A 23,278-nucleotide genomic window follows, 5' to 3' on the forward strand; every position below is an offset into this window, starting at 1 on the left:
GGTTGTTGACATTAAAAATGTACTTTTTAAGAGTAATCTGGCCAGTGATTGCTGGGTTTTTCTCTGTATGTATTATTGTAGGGTCTACCTTACAATATGAAGCACCTTGAGGCGACTGTTGTTGTGATTTGGCGCTGTGTAAATAAAATCGAATTGAAAGATGTGTTTCCAAAGGAAGTGCCAGAGCCACTCACTGTGGGGACGTTAGTGCAGTCTAACCTTCACAGCAGAGACATTCAACTCTGACTTAAAGAGGTCCGGTTAGCAAAGATCTGGATGGTCATCATCAAACCACACGTACAGACGAAACCATCGCAGCACACATAACACTGTTTTACACACACGTGCATAAACACTGATGGTGTCGCAGCAGCATGAGGCTGGCACGGAGAACAGAGCGTGTGATGGCTCTACAGGAAACACCTTTCATTACACATTTGTGATTTTTACGGTGTTTCTGTTGTATTTGAAGGTTTGGAGGTGTTTCCTGCCTGGTTACCGTAATGACCCTAATAACAGTGAAAAGCACAGAGCCGATGCGTTCAGGAACTGTTGGAAGTTTCAACTGTGCCAGTTGTTCAAGCGTTATGGTAGTGTGACCCTGACCCGACAGGAGCGCCGTGCTTCCATCGGGATGAAGGAGAACGCGGGTTGGACCTCGGCTCTTTGCTGGATGGGCTCCAGAGGTCACAGGTAGATTCAGGTGAAGGAAGATCTGTAATCATCCAGGTATCATCTTTATATCACCAGGTAACTACAGGTGACATAAAGATGTTTCAAAATAAAAGCTCTGCAAGGTTTAACCCTTTAAGACCTACCATAGAACCAAGGCCGCCAGAGCTTATATTATATTTTTACATGCTGTGGAGCCATTTTTGGGAGCATTTCAAGTTGATATACATCAATACAACCATTATAGCCCAAATGTTAATAATATGTCTGCATTAAGTGCATAGTAATTACATAAATTGCAACAAAGTGCAATAAACTACAAAAAAATTGAAAATCGTTTTTGTTTTTTTTACACATATTTCTAGTTAGAGAAATTTAAGAGGTTTATCCCTCAAAACTGTAAATACAAAAAAGTTGCAAAAAAAGGTTTACAACAACAGGAAATTTATTTTAAGTGTCTCCATAGTTTTATTTTTCAAATATACCAATTTTTATACACTGCAGGAAAAACAAATATAAATATCATAATGCAAATTTGCAAAAAAACAGCATCTGCATCAAAATAAACTATTTCCAGCAGTGCAATATGAGTCCTCAGCATCCCAGAAACCACACAGAAAGTCATAAAGTCAAACATAACTTTTAAAAACACCAGTATAGGCTCATGAGGCCCTGATGGTAAAAAACTACATTTCCGCAAAATTACGTCACGGCAAAGCGTGTTTCTGCAATATTATGTTTTTGTTGCTGCAAGTGCTTTTTATGCAGTTTTTGCAAAGCTATATGTGGAAGGAAACTGTGACCGAGGACAAGCTGATGGCATCAGATGTAAGTACAACTCCTCTGGTTTCATATGCAAAACAAATTATTGCACTAGCTTAGTGGTTGCAGTGCTACCAGGATTTAAAAATAGTTGCGCAAAACAGAGCGTGCCCGCTCCGACCGGCTTTAAAGGGTTAAAGGCTTTTATTCAATTGGAATGGCAGTCCTTTACTTTGAAACAAACAGGAAATGCTGAGTTTGTAAAAGCAGCGTGGTTTGTGTGTAACAGGAAAACAAGAAACATGGGTCATGTTCAGCAGCTGAGGTAATCATGGGTCAAAGGTCACTATAAGAGTTAGTTTAACCATGTTACTGGTTCACAGGTCAGCGAGCTGTTTGAGTGCGTTCCTTCATCATCCTCCCTCTGACCTTCATCATCATCAGCTCTCTGTGGAGCATCATTTGGACCCACGAACCTGTCAGTGCTGAACCGGGCTGTGTTTCAGCCACAGCAGGACCAAAATTGATAAGATAACCTTTATTAGCCCACGCGCGGAAAATTTGTTGGGTTAAGGCTGCCGACCTTTGCCAGCGCCATCTTACCCTCCGACCATACATACATTAGACAAACATCACATGGGGAAGACAGGTCAGAGGTATAACACTGGAAAATGCACAACATGAGGAAAGACGAGGAGAAAAAGAACTCCCCCCAGACTGAGCTGCAACAGAGAACAGAAAAACACCTCAGCACAGGAATCAGCACATCTCCCAACATAAAGACATGAGCCTGGAAGGCGTTTGGAGGGGGTGGGGGGTGAGTGGAGGTCTGTGTCAGTATGCATATGTGTGTGTTTGTGTGTGTTTGTGTGTGTTTGTGTGTGTGAGAAAGTGTCCTTTCGCCCGGTTAGGCAAAAGTCAACAATCTTCAGTCGATGCGAGTGGACTTGAATGGGGGGGGGGGGGGAGTCACAACACAGTTTTGTTATCTAACGGAGAGTTTTGTTATTCCCGTCAGCTGCTGCCTTGAGCATCCAGCTGGCGCATGAGATGGAGATGGTAGCTGTTTTGGTTAGTGTTAGTTGGTCTGATGTCCGTCACAGGTCACCAAATCTCTCAATTCCCGTTGTTCTTCTCCACGATCGTATCCATATTGCGTTCAATAAACACAGTCTTACTCACAGCCCTGCCCATCGTCTATCATGTCGGACAGCCTTGTGGGATTTTGTAGCCGCTTCTTGTTCTTCGATAAACCGAGCCGGCTCCAATCAGCCTGAACTCTGTTATCGTGGTTCTGAACTGGTAGATTGTTGCCAGACACACGATGCAACCGACCATCGAGTATCCGGCAGCAAACGTCTCTCCCAAGCCCAGGAGTTTCATTAAGGGACCAGCTGATCAAATTATTCTTCTTTAGGTTTTCAGAGAACAAGTCTGGGAGACTCTCTGAGCGTTAGAGAATAAGCGAGACTATACAAACGAGAAGCCAAACAGGAAAGATAAGAGAGAGGGAGAAGGAGAAAGTGCGACGGCCTCCGTCAAGAGCCAAGAGAAGAAGCTTCCTGCAGTGAGATAAAAGCAGAGTTCCTGGCTCTGAACTCAACTCGTCACTGATTCATTCTCGTTTTTTTACTAATAAAAAACAAAAACAAACGACAGTAAACAAAATACAGTCGAGTAAATCAGAGCATTGTGGGACGGCCGCCTCGTTAAGCTCGTTAAGACCGGAGCGCACCTGTGTCACCGTCAAATGCAGTTTTCTAAGCATCAAACACGTCCAGCTGTGACTCCGCCCCCTTCGGGTAACAGTTCACACCCACTTTCACATTAGTCACAGAAGCAGATCCCGTGGGGCAGAGCTTCCTCGTGAGGTCACATTTCACCTATTGACATCACACTGAAACCCCGCCCCTTTCACAGTGTCCTCTGTGCTCTGTCCATTAGCAGACAGCTGGCTGATGGGAGTCGTTTTCTCCTCCTCTGTCACAGCGACCGCCTCAGAAGAGCAGCGGGGGTTTGGTGAACACTCGGTGCTCTGCAAAAAACAGAGAAGAAGAAAAAACAGGAAGTGTCAGACAGCTTCGGTGTGACACTTCCTGTTTACACTGACCAGGTGAGGTCAGAGCTGCAGGCACGAGCATCAGCGTCTGCAGTGGTCTGATCACGGCTTCACCCTAACTGACCTAAACGCACTGAAGCTTGTAAACCTTCGTCTGTTTCTGTCACAGAGTCTAAAACACCAACAGCTGAGTTTAAACAGCAGAGGGAGAAAAACTCCAACATTCAAATATTTCAGAGATGAGGAAGCGACGAGTGTGACGCTCTGCTGATACACCTGTGGTCACTAACACACTCAGCACTGCATGTACTGCAGTACCGAGTGTCGTCCTGTCTCTGAGCTGTGTTATTATGGCGTCTGTGTGGAGGAAGCTGGCACGGCGTCTGTGACGCGCTTTGTTACCGTGAGCTGCAGCGTTCTCCTGATGGGTGTTCTCCAGCTCGCTTTCCGGAGTCACAGCATCTGAAAACCAACAGGAAGTCAAGGACATGAAGACATGGAGTAAGTGCATATGAGAGCATGAGGGTGGGAATGGATGTTTGTATCTGTGTGTGCCTGTATTTCTGTGTCTATATGTCAGGTTGGGTATCAGACGCCACCTCTCTGGGGACATCTCAGGCCCTCCAAGGTTTGGAGGCCTATCTCCCCCTACCACCACTTCCCCTGCCAGTGGCGGACTCCCTCAGGTGTCGGTGCGTTGGTGGTTCTTTGTGTCTGGGGGTGGGCGTCCAGGTACACACCGGCTCACTCCTTGGCGGCCGCTTATCGGGGCCTGGAGCCTGGGGCTCGCTCGGGCCACTTCGGAGGTGGGGTGCCCCCGGCCTCTCGGCCTGGGGCTCGGTCACTCAGGCACGGCTGGCTGCCGGCGGAGCTCACGGGCGCGTCACTGCAACTCCCCCTGGCTTCTGCTCCGTGGCTGCTGAGTGAGCCCTCATCTGGGACTCTCCTCAGCTCTTTCCGGGACAGTGGCGCGGCTGCCCCTCTGTTGGTCTTCCTTGGTCTCTTGTGTTCTGGGGGCCTCTGGATGTCTGGAGTTTTGATCTCCTCCATACCTGCTTCACGCCCTGGAGGACGGGGCTGTGGCCCCCCCACACCCTCTAGCAGATCATTACATGAAGGAACCTTTTAAAAAAACCAAGCGCGTCCATGCTCACAGGTGTACACACGGGTGATCACACCCACAAACTACACCCTTTTTGGCTCCTACCTCAAAGCACACTGTGTTCTGTTGATCTTATGTGCTGCACAATAATGTTTAATATGTAGTATTTACTGTCATATTCCCATATATCATTGTGATGTTGTTTATTCTATTACTCTTGTTCTCTTCTGCTTGTTTTCTTTTTCTTTCTCAGCAGGTGATCCAGGTGATCGATAGATGTATTTTTTTTTTCTGCCCGTTCTGTTGGTTTTTGTCTTTTGCCCTTCTCCCCCGTCCCTCTTCTCAGCTGTTTCTCTTTCCCTCTTTCTTTCTCCCCTTCTTTCCTCCAGTCAAGTCTGTCCCGTGTTCAGTAAGTGAAAATAAAATAAACAATAAAAGGTGAATCAAATGGACCATTATGGCAAGGCTGGGATGGTCAGTTTGGTAAAGTAAATCCGTTGGGCATCTTTCTTTGCCTTTAGACAACAATTCTGATGCAAAAGAGCCAAACGGGACAGGCAAAAAAAAAAAAAAAAAAAAAAAAAAGGACATGAAGTCAAGAGGGGTGTCCAAATTCTTGGGCTGCATCCACCTTCGCGGTCTACGTGGGCGGGTTCCTTTGAAGACCGAGAAGGCCGGAAGTAAACAGCTCTGAAACTGGACGGTCTCGCCTTCAGATCTGCGTCAGCGCTGTCTCGGTGGAGTTAAATAAACTCGTCCGTCTGCTCCTTGCTGTCTAAAATGTAACAGGACACTGGAGTAAACTCGACCATCTGTTTAATCAGTTTTCTGTTTGACGTTTATTCAGCTGTGTGAAAACCACCCGGGGGATTAATAAAGTTTAATCTAATCTAACCTAATCTAATAACACTGATCTCAGCCAAACCGATTTACTCACGAGCAAATAAAACAAAAAGCCCAACAATAACGTTTTAGGTTGTCCAAGTGTTTTATATATCATGTTTAACCTGAGTAGTGAAAGTCCGCGGTGATCTGAAAGTGATGTGCCGGGAGTTGTGCCGTTCTCGGCTTCAGTGACCCGCGACCTCCCGGCTCGCTGTCGAGCTGGTGGGTAACAGACGTCTCCGAAAACGTTGGACGTCTTGATAAACTGAGCAGATATTTGAAGTTTACACAGCTACATTCTCGCCTGGAAATATGTTAAAAGTTTATTTTGTGACCGAGAAAAAGTAATAAGAGTAAGCCTTACTCAGGGCAGACACACATGGAGACACAACCAGGTCCTCTGGTGTCTGGCTGAGAGCGCAAAAGGAAATCCATCAACGCTCAACCTTTCACAAACCAAGAGGAGCGTCAGTTTTCATCAACATTTGTCCGGGAATGGGACAAGCCGAGGACGAGCCCCTCAACCCCGGACCTGGGCCCGCTGAAGGTTGCCAGGGATTGCAGATGCAAGTGGACTTGGATAATTGGCTAATTTTTCCCACAGAGATCGTAACAACTACTCTGCGACCAGACCTCGTCCTTTGGTCTAACTTGCGTATGTCATTGAGCTGACGGTACCATGGGAGGAAGCAACTGTGGAAGCGTTTGAGCGTAAGAAGCTGCGGTATGCCAACTTGGCAGCTGAGGCAGAGGACAGACGCTGGAAGATCAAGGTGCGCCAGGTGGAAGTGGGGTGCAGGGGCTTTGTTGCTAGTACAACAGCAAAACTGCTCAGAGAGATTGGGATCAGAGGACAGGCACAATGGCAGGCTATAAGAGAGCTAGCTAACACTGCTGTCCTTCAACGCACATATTAAACAAATATGTAAGACTGCGTTCTTCCATTTGTGCAACATCTCTAAAGTTAGAAATATCCTGTCTCAGAGTGACGCTGAAAAACTAGTTCATGCATTTATTACTTCCAGGCTGGACGACTGTAATTCATTATTATCAGGAAGTCCTAAAAACTCCCTGAAAAGCCTTCAGCTGATCCAAAATGCTGCAGCAAGAGTCCTGACAGGGACTAGAAAGAGAGCAGATTTCTCCTGTTTTGGCTTCCTGTTAAATCCAGAATTCAAAATCCTGCTCCTCACATACAAGGTCTTAAATAATCAGGCCCCATCTTATCTTAATGACCTTGTAGTACCATATCACCCTATTAGAGCACTTCGCTCTCGCTCTGCAGGCCTACTTGTTGTTCCTAGAGTATTTAAAAGTAGAATGGGAGGCAGAGCCTTCAGTTTTCAGGCCCCTCTTCTGTGGAACCAGCTTCCAGTTTGGATTCAGGAGACAGACACTATCTCTACTTTCAAGATTAGGCTTCAAACTTTCCTTTTTGCTAAAGCATATAGTTAGGGCTGGACCAGGTGACCCTGAATCCTCCCTTAGTTATGCTGCAATAGATGTAGGCTGCCGGGGATTCCCATGATGCACTGGGTGTTTCTTCTTCACTCACTGTATTAACAGACCTCTCTGCACTGAATCATATCTGTTATTAACCTCTGTCTCTCTTCCACAGCATGTCTTTATCCTGTCTTCCTTCTCTCACCCCAACCAATCACAGCAGATGGCCCCGCCCCTCCCTGAGCCTGGTTCTGCCGGAGGTTTCTTCCTGTTAAAAGGGAGTTTTTCCTTCCCACTGTCGCCAAAGTGCTTGTTCATAGGGGGTCATATGATTGTTGGGTTTTTCTCTGTATCTATGAAGCGCCTTGAGGCGACTTTTGTTGTGATTTGGCGCTATATAAATAAAATTGAATTGAATTGAATTGCTGAGAGGACCAGTCACTGGCTATGGCTAAAAAGGGCTGACATCACTTGGGCAGCTAAGGCAGTCAGCTAACCGCGATACACATGCCAAGGATTGATCGTGGTGGGCCTGCCTCAGCAGGGGGCGTCAAAGGGTAAAACATAACATTAGAAGTTTTGCTGGTTGACTGCTACAGCTGTCTCAGTGCCTCCTGGGGACTGCGCAGTTAACCTCATGGTACTGAAACTAAAAAGAAGAATGAAAAATATTCCGCTCTTCTCTCCTCTGCTCTTCTTCCCTTTTCTGGGAGGCAGTGGGGAGGTAGAGCGCACAGCCCGATCCAGCGGGGAGGTGTGGGAAGCCAGATCGGGTGCCCCCCTTCCGGCTCTCCTCTCTGCTCTCTCCTATCTTATCTTACTTACTTGTCTTACTTCTCTCTGTCACCTTTTCTGTCTCTTTGAAGAAGTGAGGCTCCATAAATGCTAAAGAGGTAAGTATTATGTGGACAAGAAACAGGGTAACTATGTGCGAATGCTGTTTGTTGATTACAGTTCAGCGTTTAACACAATAGTGCCCTGCAGACTGTTCACAAAGCTGAGGGATCTGGGACTCAACAGCCGTCTGTGTGCATGGGTGTTGGACTTCCTCACTGGCAGAACTCAGGTGGTGAGGGTGGGCAGGTGCTTCTCCAACAGCATCACCATCAACACAGGAGCACCTCAGGGATGTGTCCTCTCGCCACTGCTCTACTCCCTCTACACTTCAGACTGTGTGGCCACCCATGGCTCCAACACCATTGTGAAGTTTGCTGACGACACAGTGGTGTTGGGTGCCATCTCCAACAACGATGAGGCGGCCTACATGGATGAAGTGAAGAATCTGGCATCGTGGTGCCAGGACAACCACCTCCAGCTGAACGTCAGCAAGACCAAGGAGCTGGTGGTGGACTTCAGAAGGGGTCAGCACAGAGACTACAAGCCCATTATCATCAATGGAGCTCCAGTGGACAGGGTGCAGTCCTTCAAGTATCTTGGTGTCCACATCTCCTCAGACCTGACATGGGCTGCCCACATTCAGGTCCAGACCAAAAAGGCTAGGCAGCGCCTGTATCACCTACGACAACTGAGGAAGTTCAGGGTCTCTCCAAAGATCCTCAGGATTTTCTATACAGGCGCTGTGGAGAGCATCCTCACACAGAACATGACATCGTGGTTTGGGAACAGCTGTGTGAAGGACCAAAAAGCTCTCCAGAGAGTGATCCGTACAGCAGAACGCTGCTGCAGGATTGCTCTCCCCCCGCTTCAGGACACCTACACCAGGAGATGCCGGACTAGAGCAGATACTGAAGGACCCGTCCCATCCTGGCAACAAACTGTTCCAACTTCTGCAATCTGGTAGAAGGTTCCGCATCTTCCGGGCAAGGACAGAGAGACTCAAGAGGAGCTTCTATCCCCAAGCCATCCGTGCCCTAAACACACACATCATCTATAATTGACTGAGTCAGGACTCTTCCAGACACTAAACCAAGGCACAATGTACATTTCAATTCCTTTAATTTTAAATATGTTTATATTGTCTATCCTGTAAAATAGTCAGATGTCTATTCATATTAATGTACAGAATTCACCTGCTTGCTGCTACTACTGCACATTCACCCAATGTATATACTATATATATATATATATATATATATATATATATATATATATATATATACACATATATATATATATATATATATATATATATATATATATATATATATATATATATATATATATACACATATATATATATATATATATATATATATATATACATACATAAGAACAAGATCCGGGCCATCAACACGTACGCCCTGCCCGTGATCAGGTACCCTGCATGGGTAATAGGCTGGCCAAAGGAGGAGATAGAAGCCACTGACATAAAGACAAGAAAGCTCCTTACCATGCATGGAGGGTTTCACCCCAAGTCCAGCACCCTGAGGCTGTACGCTAAGCGGAAGGAAGGGGGCCGGGGACTGGTGAGTGTCAGCACCACAGTCCAGGATGAGACAACGAACATCCAAGAATACATTGGGAAGATGGCCCCAACTGACCGAGTGCTCAGTGAATACCTCAGGCAGCAGAAACCCAAGAAAGAGGAGGGAGACGAGGAACCATCATGGAAGGACAGGCCCCTGCACGGTATGTACCACCGGCAGATAGAGGAGGTGGCTGATATCCAGAAATCCTACCAGTGGCTGGACAAAGCTGGACTGAAAGACAGCACAGAGGCACTAATCATGGCAGCACAAGAACAAGCTCTGAGCACAAGATCCATAGAGGCTGGGGTCTATCACACCAGGCAAGACCCCAGGTGCAGGCTGTGTAAAGATGCCCCAGAGACAATCCAGCACATAACAGCAGGGTGCAAGATGCTAGCAGGCAAGGCATACATGGAACGCCATAACCAAGTGGCCGGCATAGTGTACAGGAACATCTGTGCCGAGTATAACCTGGAAGTCCCGAGGTCAAAATGGGAGATGCCCCCAAGGGTGGTGGAGAATGACCGAGCTAAGATCCTGTGGGACTTCCAGATACAGACGGACAAAATGGTGGTGGCTAACCAACCGGACATAGTGGTGGTAGACAAACAGAAGAAGACGGCCGTAGTGATCGATGTAGCGGTTCCGAATGACAGCAATATCAGGAAGAAGGAACACGAGAAGCTGGAGAAATACCAAGGGCTCAGAGAAGAGCTCGAGAGGATGTGGAGGGTGAAGGTAACGGTGGTCCCCGTGGTAATCGGAGCACTAGGTGCGGTGACTCCCAAGCTAGGCGAGTGGCTCCAGCAGATCCCGGGAACAACATCGGAGATCTCTGTCCAGAAGAGCGCAGTCCTGGGAACAGCTAAGATACTGCGCAGGACCCTCAAGCTCCCAGGCCTCTGGTAGAGGACCCGAACTTGAAGGATAAACCGCCCGCAGGGGCGTGCTGGGTGTTTTTATATATATATATATATATATATATATATATATAAAAATATATATATATATTAGGGGTGCAACGATACACAAAATTCACGGTTCGGTTCGATACTTTGGTGTCACGGTTCGATATTTTTTCGATACAAAAAAAATGTTCATGCCTTTTTAATTTGTCATTTATTAAAATTATAAATATATATTTTAACACAAAAGTACAGTTTTTAAATTTAACCCTAACCCTTGTGCGTGTTGTTTTTTAGCTCGTCATATTGCAGCCACAGAAATTCTTTTGTCCATGAAACCATAAAGCTGCACTTTCTTTTTGCCTTATAGTCTGATTTGTCATAACTTCTCCGTTTTGTGGTAAGCTTTTCTTTGGCTGTCACTTCTTCACCCTGACCTGTCTTATTTGGCTCAGCAGAACTGAAATGCTTTTACACGCTCACTCACATAAGCTCAGCGATTCTCTGCGATCAACCTCTCACATGTTTAAGCTGCGGGAGATTTCACTTGTCATGTTTGCATAGTAAGCTAACGATTAATAAGACGATGTCAGAGGAATTGGTGCGCAAATTATCATCACTCACAGATCAGTGCTGTCGCTCTCTATACACAGTTCGCGCGATTGCAAAGTGAAAGCAAAAAAACAAGCGCAAATTCAAACGCGATTTCAATATGTCACATATTGACAGTGGCTCACCGATGCCAATGACATAATTACCCAGCTACATTTCTGAAAGAATGCAAAAGCATTGACATATATTTTTCTTCCTACAATAGCCCGACAGGCAGGGCAGAGATAGCCCCAGGACGTCGGGCTAGCGATATTGCGAGCCCTGTATCTGATGGAGGAATCACTCATCTTTGGAAAAGAGTTTATTACAGAGAAATGTCTCTTTCCAAAATAAAAGCTATACTATCCGCTTCTTCTGGGCTATATTCTCAGCAGCATAAGGAGAATCATGTGCTAACAGCTGTCTAAATGACTCGGCTAAAGTTAGTAGCATGCTTGTTGTTTTTGTCTTTGCACTAGGATGATGTCGGCGTAAATGTGCAGTCATATTCGTTGTGTTCCCACTAGTGCTTTCAGGTTAATCTCGTTGAAATGACCTTAACGCCACAACACGGCAAATCTCCGTTAACGAGCTAACTGCGCTAACACACTAGTTCCCACCCATGTAATTGAGCATTGCATGGCACATCCAACATACTGTTTTACTTTAGTCCATGACTCGCTTACCTTCAGGGTCATACGTCACATGAAAACCAAAATAATTCCAAACGCCAGATCTGAATGAGAGTGGGGGAGGTCCATGTTGTAAGGAGAGCTTAACTTCTGTCTCGCTAGCTTGCCCTGCGCTCTTCCTTCTGATGATGCACTGTTGACAGTGCAGCCTAGGCGGAGTAGTCGAACGCAGATTCACTGAGCGCTCAACACAGACAGCATCGTCGGAAGGAAAGTTGATAAAATAAATTACAAATGTTGTATTGTTCGATACATATGCGTACCGAACCGAAAGCACTGTATCGAACGGTTCAATATCGATACGAATATCGTTGCACCCCTAATATATATATATATATATATATATATAATGTTCTTCCTCTACCCCCCCCCCCCCCCAATTTTTGCACATGTCGAGGAGCGTGTCAGGCTACATTTCACTGTGTGTTATACTTGTATAACTATGCATGTGACAAATAAAGAACCTTGAACCTTATTTCTCAGTTGCAGTGAATAGATAGAAAATAAACTGTAGGAAACTAAACAGAAGAAAGAAGAAGAGATATAACAATTTAACATAAACCAGTGACACTCCAGGGCCTGATCAACCCTGGCAGGGCCTCCTTGGATGAGGGATTCTAGTGATAATGGCCGAAACATCCGATGAATCCAAGGTCCACAACTGATGATGTGTCCCAAATTTTAAAATGATAATGCAGATCAGATCTCTAATCCCTAAACCTAACCAAGGAGGGAAAATGGCAGATTAGCCTGGGTAAAAGACTGAAAGTCGTGTGTGCTGCTGGCAAAGTTTCTGTTATGCCTCTCCTCATAACAACCATCCCTCAAAAGTCTCTCCATCTAAAGCATCATCAGGAAGAGTAACATCGAGTCCTTTACGGAATCAATTAAAACTAAGCAGCTGCCGCCATTGTTGAAAACTGGAATTGGCTGGGCCGCGCTATGAATTCTGGGATATGGTGGGCCACGAAGGACACACCCGACCCATCCTTCAAATTCAGGTAAAAGGAGGACACATTTGTCAGCTGCATTCGGAGGAGTCTACAAAGTTGGACAGCCTTCGTTGCGTCGCCAATCACAGGTTAGATACAGCTCAGCCAATCACAGGTTAGATACAGCTCAGCCAATCACAGGTTAGATACAGCTCAGCCAATCACAGGTTAGATACACCTCAGCCAATCACAGGTTAGATACAGCTCAACCAATCACAGGTTAGATACACCTCAGCCAATCACAGGTTAGATACAGCTCAGCCAATCACAGGTTAGATACACCTCAGCCAATCACAGGTTAGATACAGCTCAGCCAATCACAGGTTAGATACACCTCAGCCAATCACAGGTTAGATACACCTCAGCCAATCACAGGTTAGATACAGCTCAGCCAATTACAGGTTAGATACATCTCAGCCAATCACAGGTTAGATACAGCTCAGCCAATCACAGGTTAGATACACCTCAGCCAATCACAGGTTAGATACACCTCAGCCAATCACAGGTTAGATACAGCTCAGCCAATTACAGGTTAGATACATCTCAGCCAATCACAGGTTAGATACAGCTCAGCCAATCACAGGTTAGATACATCTCAGCCAATCACAGGTTAGATACATCTCAGCCAATTACAGGTTAGATACAGCTCAGCCAATCACAGGTTAGATACACCTCAGCCAATCACAAGTTAGATACAGCTCAGCCAATCACAGGTTAGATACAGCTCCTGTGCTCTGCTGCTTGTTCACCTGTGAGGCCGTCCGAGTGTTTGAGCGCTCGCTCCACCTGCTCTCTCCTCCTCGACTCCAGCGCCTCCTGCAGCTTCCTCTTTGCCTTCTTCTCCTTCTTCAGCCTCCGCTGGATCGACACTGATGAGGAAGATGAGACGAAGAGGACAGGTAGTGTGAACAGTTCTCACCTCTCTCACCTCTAGTCCATTAGAGCTCACTTGACCTCTGACCTGTTACACCTGTCTCACCTCTGTTGTGCAGCTCGGAGCTCAGCTGTCTCTGCAGCGTCTGTCGGGCGTCCCTCTCTCTCTCCAGCTCCAGCTTTAACTCTTTCCTCTCCTGCTGGCTCTGTTTGTCCTGAGAGCGAGCGCTCTCCACCGCCACCTTCAGGAGACCCTGAGAAACACACGCAGGTAAGTCCCTGATGTTCTCAGGTACTTTTCGTCTCTGCATCTCTGATGTTCCCTCACAGTATTTTAAATTCTGCACATTAACATGTCTCAGATTCCCGAGTTCCCACATCCTCGTCATGTAACCTTGTATTGATTTCACATTTGCTCAATTTGAAATATTCCAGTCTCAGCTTTTTGATTTCATGGTCAACATTCCTCCTCATGAGCTGAACTGATGTCTCGACTGTAGAGGAATTTCTTTTACTTACGTATTAATCACATTATTTTATTGTATGATGCCTTGGTGCCACTGGATTTTAACTGTCTGACACTCATACGTTAAGACAAATGGTGGGGGTCTAGTAAGGAAGTTGGGGGAAGCAGACAACTCCACAGGAAGAGTCTTTTGTCTCTTCGAGGACTCTGGGAGGCAGCAAGGGAGTGTGAACCTTAAGGTGTGAAACAGCTGTGCACTGCCTTTTGTTCCTGGAGAAGGCATTTAACTGAGAGCCATGCTAGGCTCAGGGAGACTCTGCTGACCTGCCCCGCGGTCATGCAGGCTCCACCAAGCTTGGTTTTCTGTTCTTTGTGTTTGATTAAAGAATGTTAGCTACTGCTCACCGCTCGTCTGCAGGCTTTATTTAAGGGAAAACTTCCACAACACTACATTGATGTCTCTATATGAATATTTCACCTCCATCATCTCGGTCTATCACCTGTATGTTGGTCAGCAGCGTCTCCATCGATGACAGACCCTCAGCCAATAGGAACGGAGCAAAGGTGGGGTTTGTGTGTTTGATTGACAGTGACTGGGAGGTGAGTGCCAGCTTCTCATAGGTTGGTTTGATGAGGGGGAGGGGCAGCAGGCTGTCCTCTGCAGGTAGGAGAAAAGCAGCTTAAACAAAAATAAAAACATCTGGACTTTATTGTACTTTAATGTTCTACGTCATCATCTGTTCTCGCTGCTGTCGTACACGATCTCCACAGTAGAACCATCACTGGCGCTACACTGTCATGTCTTACATTAGCTCGGTCACTGCTGATACCAACAGCAGAGGGCGATCTCACGAGCTGAAGCTAAAGTCAGGCCCATTATCTGCATGTTATCCTGTTCTGAGTTACACATGCAGTCGTCCTTTAAACTGAGTCTGATGGACGAGCCGAGGATGAAGCTGAACCAGGGCCACAGACTCAGAGACATAAATATCAGTTGGGCCGGAGTCTGTATCCAAACACCTCAGGACCCGTTACTGTTCATGTACCAGCTGCTCCTCTCTCTCTCACACACACACACACACACACACACACACACACACACACACACACACACACACACACACACACACACACACACACACACACACACACACACACACACACCTTTTTCTTTCAAAGCCTGTTTGATGTTTCCTGGCTCCCCATCTGTAGTGTGAACACATGAAAACGTGCAGATCAGTGACTGTGTGCGTGTGTGTTCTTGTTTAGAAGTATTGTGGGGACATACTGTTACAATCACATTACGGGGACTTTGAGGCGACAAAGAGCAAAGCTGTCATAGTTCACATAAGTATGTCTACTGTGAGTGGTTACCCAGCTCTGGTGTTTGTGCTGGTGGAAGGGGTGATGATGATGATGATGATGAAGATGCCCTAGAAGGCGATTGGCTGGTTGGTTCCTGTGGGTGGAGCTCATCATCGCTGGGAGTGGGGGAGGGGCTACCTAGAGGAGACTCCTGAACACACACTTAGCATTAGTGCTGGTAATATTAACACTGCTAGCATTAGTCCCTTTAGCATTGGCTCTTTTGGCATTAGCTCTGGTACTTTTGCTGCTGCTAGCTTTTACCTTGCTCTCTTCTGTGTGGACCTGTGACACAACGGCCATGTTTGCTAAATCACTGAGCTGACTCATGTGATTCATCGCCATAGCAACACTGGCAGGAGGCAAGCCCACAGGGAGGATGGGATGTGGCATAACCATAAATGGAAGGTCTGACAGGCCTGAGGAGGGCGGACACAGATAAGTTATGTGCTGTGACGCTAAGCTAACAATGATCAGGCGTCCAATGAGAAGAGAGCGGTGACTCACGGTTGGCTAACAGCGAGCTCTGCTGCTGCAAAGTGTTGAAATGTAGGGATGCCGAACCAGCAAGAGGCGCTACAACTGAGGGGGGAGGAGAGAGGAGCTGCTGCTCCTTTTCCCAGGATCCTTCACTGCCTCCTGCTGAGGGAACAAAGGTTTAGACTTTGGTGCCGTCCTTTGATTTGCTATAGTGTCAGATTGGAATAAACTGATGGAATCGAACCCGTGTCCTCGTTCTCTGACTCAGGTCTGCTGTAAGGTCGCTGCTGATCACTGCTGCCATGGAAACGCATCATCATCCGCATCTTCTGGAGCCTCAGAATCTCGGCCATCGCTGCCGCCGCTGTCAGCCCTGCAGACAGGAGAACAAAGAGTGATGGCAGAGTGTGTCCTGAAGGGGGCGCCGCTGCACTCACAAAAGAAGGGTTTGGATTGTTTCTGCTGTAAATGTTTGATGAGATGTGTGGAGATGATGATGATGATGTGAAGAATCCGTTTAGTCCTTCAGAAATCAGAGCGAGACTGAATCGTCTTTGTTGGTCATGAAAGCTTTTTTCTTCCTAGAGAGGAGGAGGAGGAGGAGGAGGTGATGAAGGTAACTGTTTTCAGGAAGTTGCTGACTGATCAATAATTAACAACCCTGGCAGCCTGAAAGTCTCCAGTGACTGCTGGTGTCTCTCGACACTCTCGATCGATCTCTCCCTGCAGCCACTTGGCCCAGTTAATTAGCTGCACCAATTAATTCGATGCTAACGAGTGGTCGGTCTCCCTGTGGCTTGTTAAATGAACAAAAACACAAAGAAAGTTTGATCCTTTTGTTCTGCAGCAGATTCTGTGAGAGTGACAGCCATGGGTGATTAGCCTAGCTTAGCACAAAGACTGGAAGTAAGGGGAAACTGTTAGCATGGTGACCTCGTGTGTGAAGTCTCATCACAGCAGCAAACTGACCTTGAGTTCTCCTGTTCTCTCAGTATTGAAATAAAACACCTGCTCTTATTGTGGAAGAACATTCAGCAGGAAGGAGATGCTGGTGCAGGAAGTGACAGTCTGACAACCTGTGACTGTGAAATGTTTCATTTCTTAAATGTGTTCATGCACGCTCAGTCATCCAGGAAAGGAAATCCTGAAAGTTGATTCTGTTCATCTGGATGTTTTCAGTGGGAGAAACGTTTCATCATCATCATCAGGTGACGTCTTCAGTCTTAGCTGACTGCAGGTATCAACCTTATAAACAGGACATTTGCATAATGACTGAAACCAGCAGGGTTAGGGTTAGGTCACAATGTGCTGGTAGGTCAGTTTATGATCATTAATATGCAAATTCTCATGACCATTGATCAACAACCACTGATCAATAACCATGAGTCCCATTCACAGAGAGGTGGGGAATGGCTGCAATCACAGCATTGTAAGATGGTGACAGATGTACCCTTAGGCCCCTCCTCCATTCAGAGATGGTCTTTCCCTTTTCACGTAAATGGCCTCCTTGACTCCGCCCTCAAACCAGCGTTCCTCCCTGTCCAGGATGTTACATCCTCATCACTGAAGGAGTGTCCACTGGGCTGGTACTCATGTCAGCTGACACTGAAGAAGTCACCTGATGATGATGAGATGTTTCTCCCGCTGAAAACATCACTGAAGATGGTGATGATGACAGGACGGAGCACATACCAAACCTTTCACCTCTGTCACTGCGGACACACCTGACAGCTTAACACTAGCATCCCCAGGCTTCTATCTTTCTACCTATAAAACCCGAGAGCAGTCAAATGGTGGAAGTGGAAGCTAAATTGGCTAAATTGACCGCGGAGTCATCATTTTGCGTTTCTACCTTTAAAAGCCGGAGAGCAGTCAGTCAAATGCTGGAGTCGTTCATATGTATATTAGGTCGTTACCTAGGAATTCTAGGTAACGACCTAAGGTAACGACAAGGTACCACATGTGTACCTGTAGCAGTGAACACATCGCACAGTGGCCTGATTTTTTTTGCATCTGTGTACTTGGATTTTAGGTCGCAAGCCACCCAAAACTTGCTCCATGCACCACTCAGCAGGCCATTTGTAAATATGTGTACAAATGGTTGGTTTTTTGTACTGTTTTTATCAATAAATGTCAGCAACAAAGGACATACACCCATGTGTGTTGATTTCTCCCTAAGATGGCAAACTGAAACACTCCAAGTTGGTGACTTTTGGAGATTTGTTTCCCTGGATGATTGAGAATGCATCAAGATGAAACACAAAAGGAAGCTCACCGCTTTTAGCAGCTCCCCCACCCCCTCAATCACTCAGTGAGTGATTGAGGGGGTGGGGGAGTGGAGTGTTTCAGTGTTTCAGTTTGCCATCTTAGGGAGAAATCAACACATGTCCTTTGTATGTCCTTTGTTGCTGACATTTATTGATAAAAACAGTACAAAAAACCAACCATTTGTACACATATTTACAAATGGCCTGCTGAGTGGTGCATGGAGCATGTTCATTGGTTCATGGACCTCCCTGAACTAATGGCATTTACTGAAAATGTTGAAATGTACTCACTCACTTTTTATCATTATTTGTAAATATGTGTACAAATGGTTGGTTTTTTGTACTGTTTTCATCAATAAATGTCAGCAACAAAGGACATACACCCATGTGTGTTGATTTCTCCCTAAGATGGCAAACTGAAACACTCCAAGTTGGTGACTTTTGGAGATTTGTTTCCCTGGATGATTGAGAATGCATCAAGATGAAACACAAAAGGAAGCTCACCGCTTTTGTTGCTGCCATAAATGCCATTAGTTCAGGGAGGTCCATGAACCAATGAACATGCTCCATGCACCACTCAGCAGGCCATTTGTAAATATGTGTACAAATGGTTGGTTTTTTGTACTGTTTTCATCAATAAATGTCAGCAACAAAGGACATACAAAGGACATGTGTTGATTTCTCCCTAAGATGGCAAACTGAAACACTGAAACACTCCACTCCCCCACCCCCTCAATCACTCACTGAGTGATTGAGGGGGTGGGGGAGCTGCTAAAAGCGGTGAGCTTCCTTTTGTGTTTCATCTTGATGCATTCTCAATCATCCAGGGAAACAAATCTCCAAAAGTCACCAACTTGGAGTGTTTCAGTTTGCCATCTTAGGGAGAAATCAACACACATGGGTGTATGTCCTTTGTTGCTGACATTTATTGATAAAAACAGTACAAAAAACCAACCATTTGTACACATATTTACAAATGGCCTGCTGAGTGGTGCATGGAGCAAGTTTTGGGTGGCTTGCGACCTAAAATCCAAGTACACAGATGCAAAAAAAATCAGGCCACTGTGCGATGTGTTCACTGCTACAGGTACACATGTGGTACCTTGTCGTTACCTTAGGTCGTTACCTAGAATTCCTAGGTAACGACCTAATATACATATGAACGACTCCAGCATTTGACTGACTGCTCTCCGGCTTTTAAAGGTAGAAACGCAAAATGATGACTCCGCAGGGGTCTAAGGTAGAAAACCAAAATGACTGCTCTCCGGGGGTCTAAGTGTTAATGAAAACACACACATACACACACACACACACACACACACACACACACTGCGTCCTGCAGACAGACCGTGCGGTTGCTGAGCAACAGGAAACAGCTGTTCCTCCTTCACTGCACACGATGTAGACGACAAACAGGATGAATTCATCAAAGTGACACGACTTTGATTTTATTCATCTGTTTATCCCGAGAGCAGCCGCATGCTTCAACTTCCTGTTCCACACACACACGGGAAAGGCACACACTGATTTTCAGTGCAGAGCTCAGAGGGCTTCAAACAGCGGTCCAGATTTCATCAGCTGATGTGCGTGTGCAGAGTTTGAGGAGGAAATAGAAACAGCCTCCATCAGTTCATCAGAACTGGCCAATCACAGAGCTGTTAGAAGTAATCCTGTCAGTGAGGAGGAGGAAGATGAAGCAGCTGTTTCACAGCTGCAGAGCCGTGCTGATGGAGACTGATTGGCTGACAGAGTCTGCTGCTCTGAACTAATAAAAGGTGCCGAGTGGCTGATTTGATCCGTGGCTGTTCCTGCAGTGGTTTACACATCCCACATGACTGTCCTCAGGAACGCTGACACACGTCTATTTTGTGGAGAAATGAGAAACCAAAGAGTCAAATCAAAGCCTATGACAATAAAAACATTTCCTCGCAACCTTCTGGTTGCCACATCAGCCCACCTGTTACGCCCCTAGTCTAGGCGTGTAGGGACGCACATAAGGTTGGAGGAGAGAGAGACAAATCCCCGCCCTGGTTCCCAAGCCAAACATCCAAACCAGTTGTGAGTAAAAAGGTGATTTTATTTAAGGAAAAGAAGCATAGCTCCAGGGTGAGCCCAGGCCAAAATAATAAACAAAACCAACTAAGTCCCACCAGAGAAAAACTAAACCCTAGGAAAGAAACAGAACAAACAAATGACAGAGCTATCCCTCGCTCCCTACCCGGAAAACAGGAGAAAACGGTTCCAAAAGAAAAGGCGGCTCACCCCTTCCGCTTCAGCCCAAGAGTGCCTACGCTCTCAGCTGATGCACCAGGAGCGGCTTTCACAATTCACGCTCACACAAATACACAATAAAAATACAGGCTGGGAAAACCAGGGTCAGGGTGTCGGCTGTCAAGCTACTCGCTCGCTCCACTCTCTCTCCCTCTCTCTGTGGATCTGTCAGAGCGGCTTTTTGAAGGTAGTCACCTGCTCCATGGTCCAATCAGCCGCTCACTATTCTTCATTAGGGGAGGGACCTGGAAAGAGTCTTAAGCACAGTACAGAAACACAGAAAGAAAACAGCCCACACAGGGTCCTCATGGCCACAGCCGTAACACCACCTCCTCCTGTAACAAGTGTTTAGGTAATAAAAGGTTCAATGATGTGTGTAGTGGCGAATTTCTGTCCCAAGCTTCGAAAAAATCATTCTTCCACTTCTTAATGTGAGCTGTTCAGATTTATTTCTGACTCGTACATACAAACAAAAACTATTTGCTGCTACAGCGCACATTTCCATTGCTGTCCTGGCTCATTCTAACCTGCTACCACACATGCGCTGTAATATTTTCTTGCCCGACACAAATTAAATGCGCAGCATTTATTCTCTAACAACATATCATACAAAATCAAACATGTAACATAATAACTGAAACAGTATCAAAAATATTTCTCTATAGATTGGCTCTAACATTTCCAGCCCCATAATTGGAGGGCGTGAAGACTGACAATTAGCGAACACTTACAAAAGAGCCAAATAACATTAACACTTCCTGTATCACACATGGTCATTCAAATTATCTTTCACAAAACCTGTAATCGACCAGAACATATACTGTATTTTCTCATTCCAAGTTACATGACATTCTCACAGATCAAGCATAGCTTGTCAATGGGTCTTTCTAAGGTGTTAGTCTTTGTCTTGATGATCACACGCCGCACCAGACCCTTAGCATCTGGAATGACACGAAGAACTCTCCCCAACATCCACGAGCTTCACATCCACGAGCTTCTTGGCGCCGACTCGTCGACCACCATTACAATGTCCCCCACAATTACATTTCTTCTGACCTGAGTCCACCTTTGACGCTCTTGAAGCATAGGCAAGTACTCGCGCACCCACCTCTTCCAAAACAAGTCAGCAAGATATTGCACTTGCTTCCAACGGCGGCGCGAGTATGAGTCTTCCTTTCTGAAAAGTCCAGGAGGCAAACCCGGCTTTTTCTTCATCAGTAGCAAGTGGTTAGGAGTCAGTGGTTCCAGGTCTGTTGGATCATCTGTTACTGTAGTCAGCGGTCTGTCATTTAGTACTGACTCCACTTCACACATTAGTGTCAGTAAACCTTCATCATTGACCAACTGTTCCTTCAGTATAGACCACACATTTCCATTGCTGTCCTGGCTCACTCTAACCTGCTACCACACATACGCTGTAATGTTTTCTTGCCCGACACAAATTAAATGCGCAGCATTTATTCTCTAACAACATATCATACAGAATCAAACATGTAACATAATAACTGAAACAGTATCAAAAATATTTCTCTATAGATTGGCTCTAACAATGTGGATCTGACCCCGAGCGCTGCCTCACAGGCTGCAGTGGCTCCTGGTGAGTAACAGGTAATAAAGACACAGCGACGATGTTTCAGACGCATCGACAGAACAGAGATTACAGCTAGAATTAGCTTAGCTTCATTAGCCGACGCCAGAGTGACTGACAGATTGGAGTCTCTGTGTGTGTGTGTGTGAGTCTGTGTGTGAGTCTGTGTGTGAGTGAGTCTGTGTGTGAGTCTGTGTGTGAGTGTGTGTGTGTGTGTGTGTGTGTGTGAGTCTGTGTGTGAGTGTGTGTGTGAGTGTGTGTGTGTGTGTGTGTGAGTGTGTGTGTGTGTGTGTGTGTGTGTGTGTGTGTGTGTGTGTGTGTGTGTGTGTGTGTGTGTGTGTGAGTCTGTGTGTGAGTGAGTCTGTGTGTGTGTGTGTGTGAGTCTGTGTGTGAGTGAGTCTGTGTGTGTGTGTGTGTGTGTGAGTCTGTGTGTGTGTGTGTGTGTGTGTGTGTGTGTGAGTCTGTGTGAGTCTGTGTGAGTGTGTGTGAGTCTGTGTGTGAGTGAGTCTGTGTGTGTGAGTGTGTGTGAGTCTGTGTGTGAGTCTGTGTGTGTGTGTGAGTCTGTGTGTGAGTGAGTCTGTGTGTGTGTGTGTGTGAGTGTGTGTGAGTCTGTGTGAGTCTGTGTGTGAGTCTGTGTGTGAGTCTGTGTGTGAGTCTGTGTGTGAGTGTGTGTGTGAGTCTGTGTGTGAGCCTGTGTGTGTGTGTGTGTGTGTGTGAGTCTGTGTGTGAGTGTGTGTGTGAGTCTGTGTGTGAGCCTGTGTGTGTGTGTGTGTGTGTATGTGTGTGTGAGTCTGTGTGAGTGAGTCTGTGTGTGAGTGTGTGTGAGTGAGTCTGTGTGTGAGTCTGTGTGTGTGAGTCTGTGTGTGTGAGTCTGTGTGTGTGAGTGTGTGTGTGTGAGCCTGTGTGTGTGTGTGAGTCTGTGTGAGTGAGTCTGTGTGTGAGTGTGTGTGAGTGAGTCTGTGTGTGAGCCTGTGTGTGTGTGTGTGTGTGTGTGTGTGAGTCTGTGTGTGAGCCTGTGTGTGTGTGTGTGTGAGTGTGTGTGTGTGTGTGTGTGTGTGTGTGTGTGTGTGTGAGTCTGTGTGTGAGCCTGTGTGTGTGTGTGTGTGTGTGAGTCTGTGTGTGTGAGTCTGTGTGTGTGAGTGTGAGTCTGTGTGTGTGTGTGAGTCTGTGTGTGAGTCTGTGTGTGTGAGTGTGAGTGTGTGTGTGTGAGTGTGTGTGAGTCTGTGTGTGTGAGTGTGAGTCTGTGTGTGTGTGTGTGAGTCTGTGTGTGAGTCTGTGTGTGTGTGTGTGTGTGAGTCTGTGTGTGAGTGAGTCTGTGTGAGTCTGTGTGAGTCTGTGTGAGTGTGAGTGAGTCTGTGTGTGTGTGTGTGAGTCTGTGTGAGTCTGTGTGAGTGTGTGTGAGTCTGTGTGTGAGTGAGTCTGTGTGTGTGTGTGTG

At 46.2% G+C, this 23,278-nt stretch overlaps 1 protein-coding gene across 2 annotated transcripts in view; it reads right to left on the reverse strand.

Moving 5' to 3' along the window:
- Positions 1-2,393: 2,393 nt before the first annotated feature.
- The window catches only part of LOC113029984 (dachshund homolog 2-like), a 36,973-nt gene continuing 16,088 nt past the window's right edge, over positions 2,394-23,278 (reverse strand). The window contains exons 3-12 of one of the 2 annotated variants that reach the window (XM_026180962.1): positions 15,961-16,089; positions 15,744-15,875; positions 15,501-15,655; positions 15,246-15,387; positions 15,036-15,077; positions 14,372-14,529; positions 13,512-13,659; positions 13,282-13,401; positions 3,896-3,955; positions 2,394-3,469 (exon numbers count right to left, since the gene is read on the reverse strand). In XM_026180962.1, the coding sequence (XP_026036747.1) occupies positions 3,432-3,469; positions 3,896-3,955; positions 13,282-13,401; positions 13,512-13,659; positions 14,372-14,529; positions 15,036-15,077; positions 15,246-15,387; positions 15,501-15,655; positions 15,744-15,875; positions 15,961-16,089 (1,124 nt within the window). In that variant the 3' untranslated portion in view covers positions 2,394-3,431. Of the gene's footprint in view, positions 3,470-3,895; positions 3,956-13,281; positions 13,402-13,511; positions 13,660-14,371; positions 14,530-15,035; positions 15,078-15,245; positions 15,388-15,500; positions 15,656-15,743; positions 15,879-15,960; positions 16,090-23,278 lie in introns of both variants that reach the window. The other variant, XM_026180961.1, reaches the window with a different exon arrangement.

Source organism: Astatotilapia calliptera, chromosome 10, assembly GCF_900246225.1.
Source record: "Astatotilapia calliptera chromosome 10, fAstCal1.2, whole genome shotgun sequence".
NCBI classification, from domain to species: Eukaryota; Metazoa; Chordata; class Actinopteri; order Cichliformes; family Cichlidae; genus Astatotilapia; species Astatotilapia calliptera.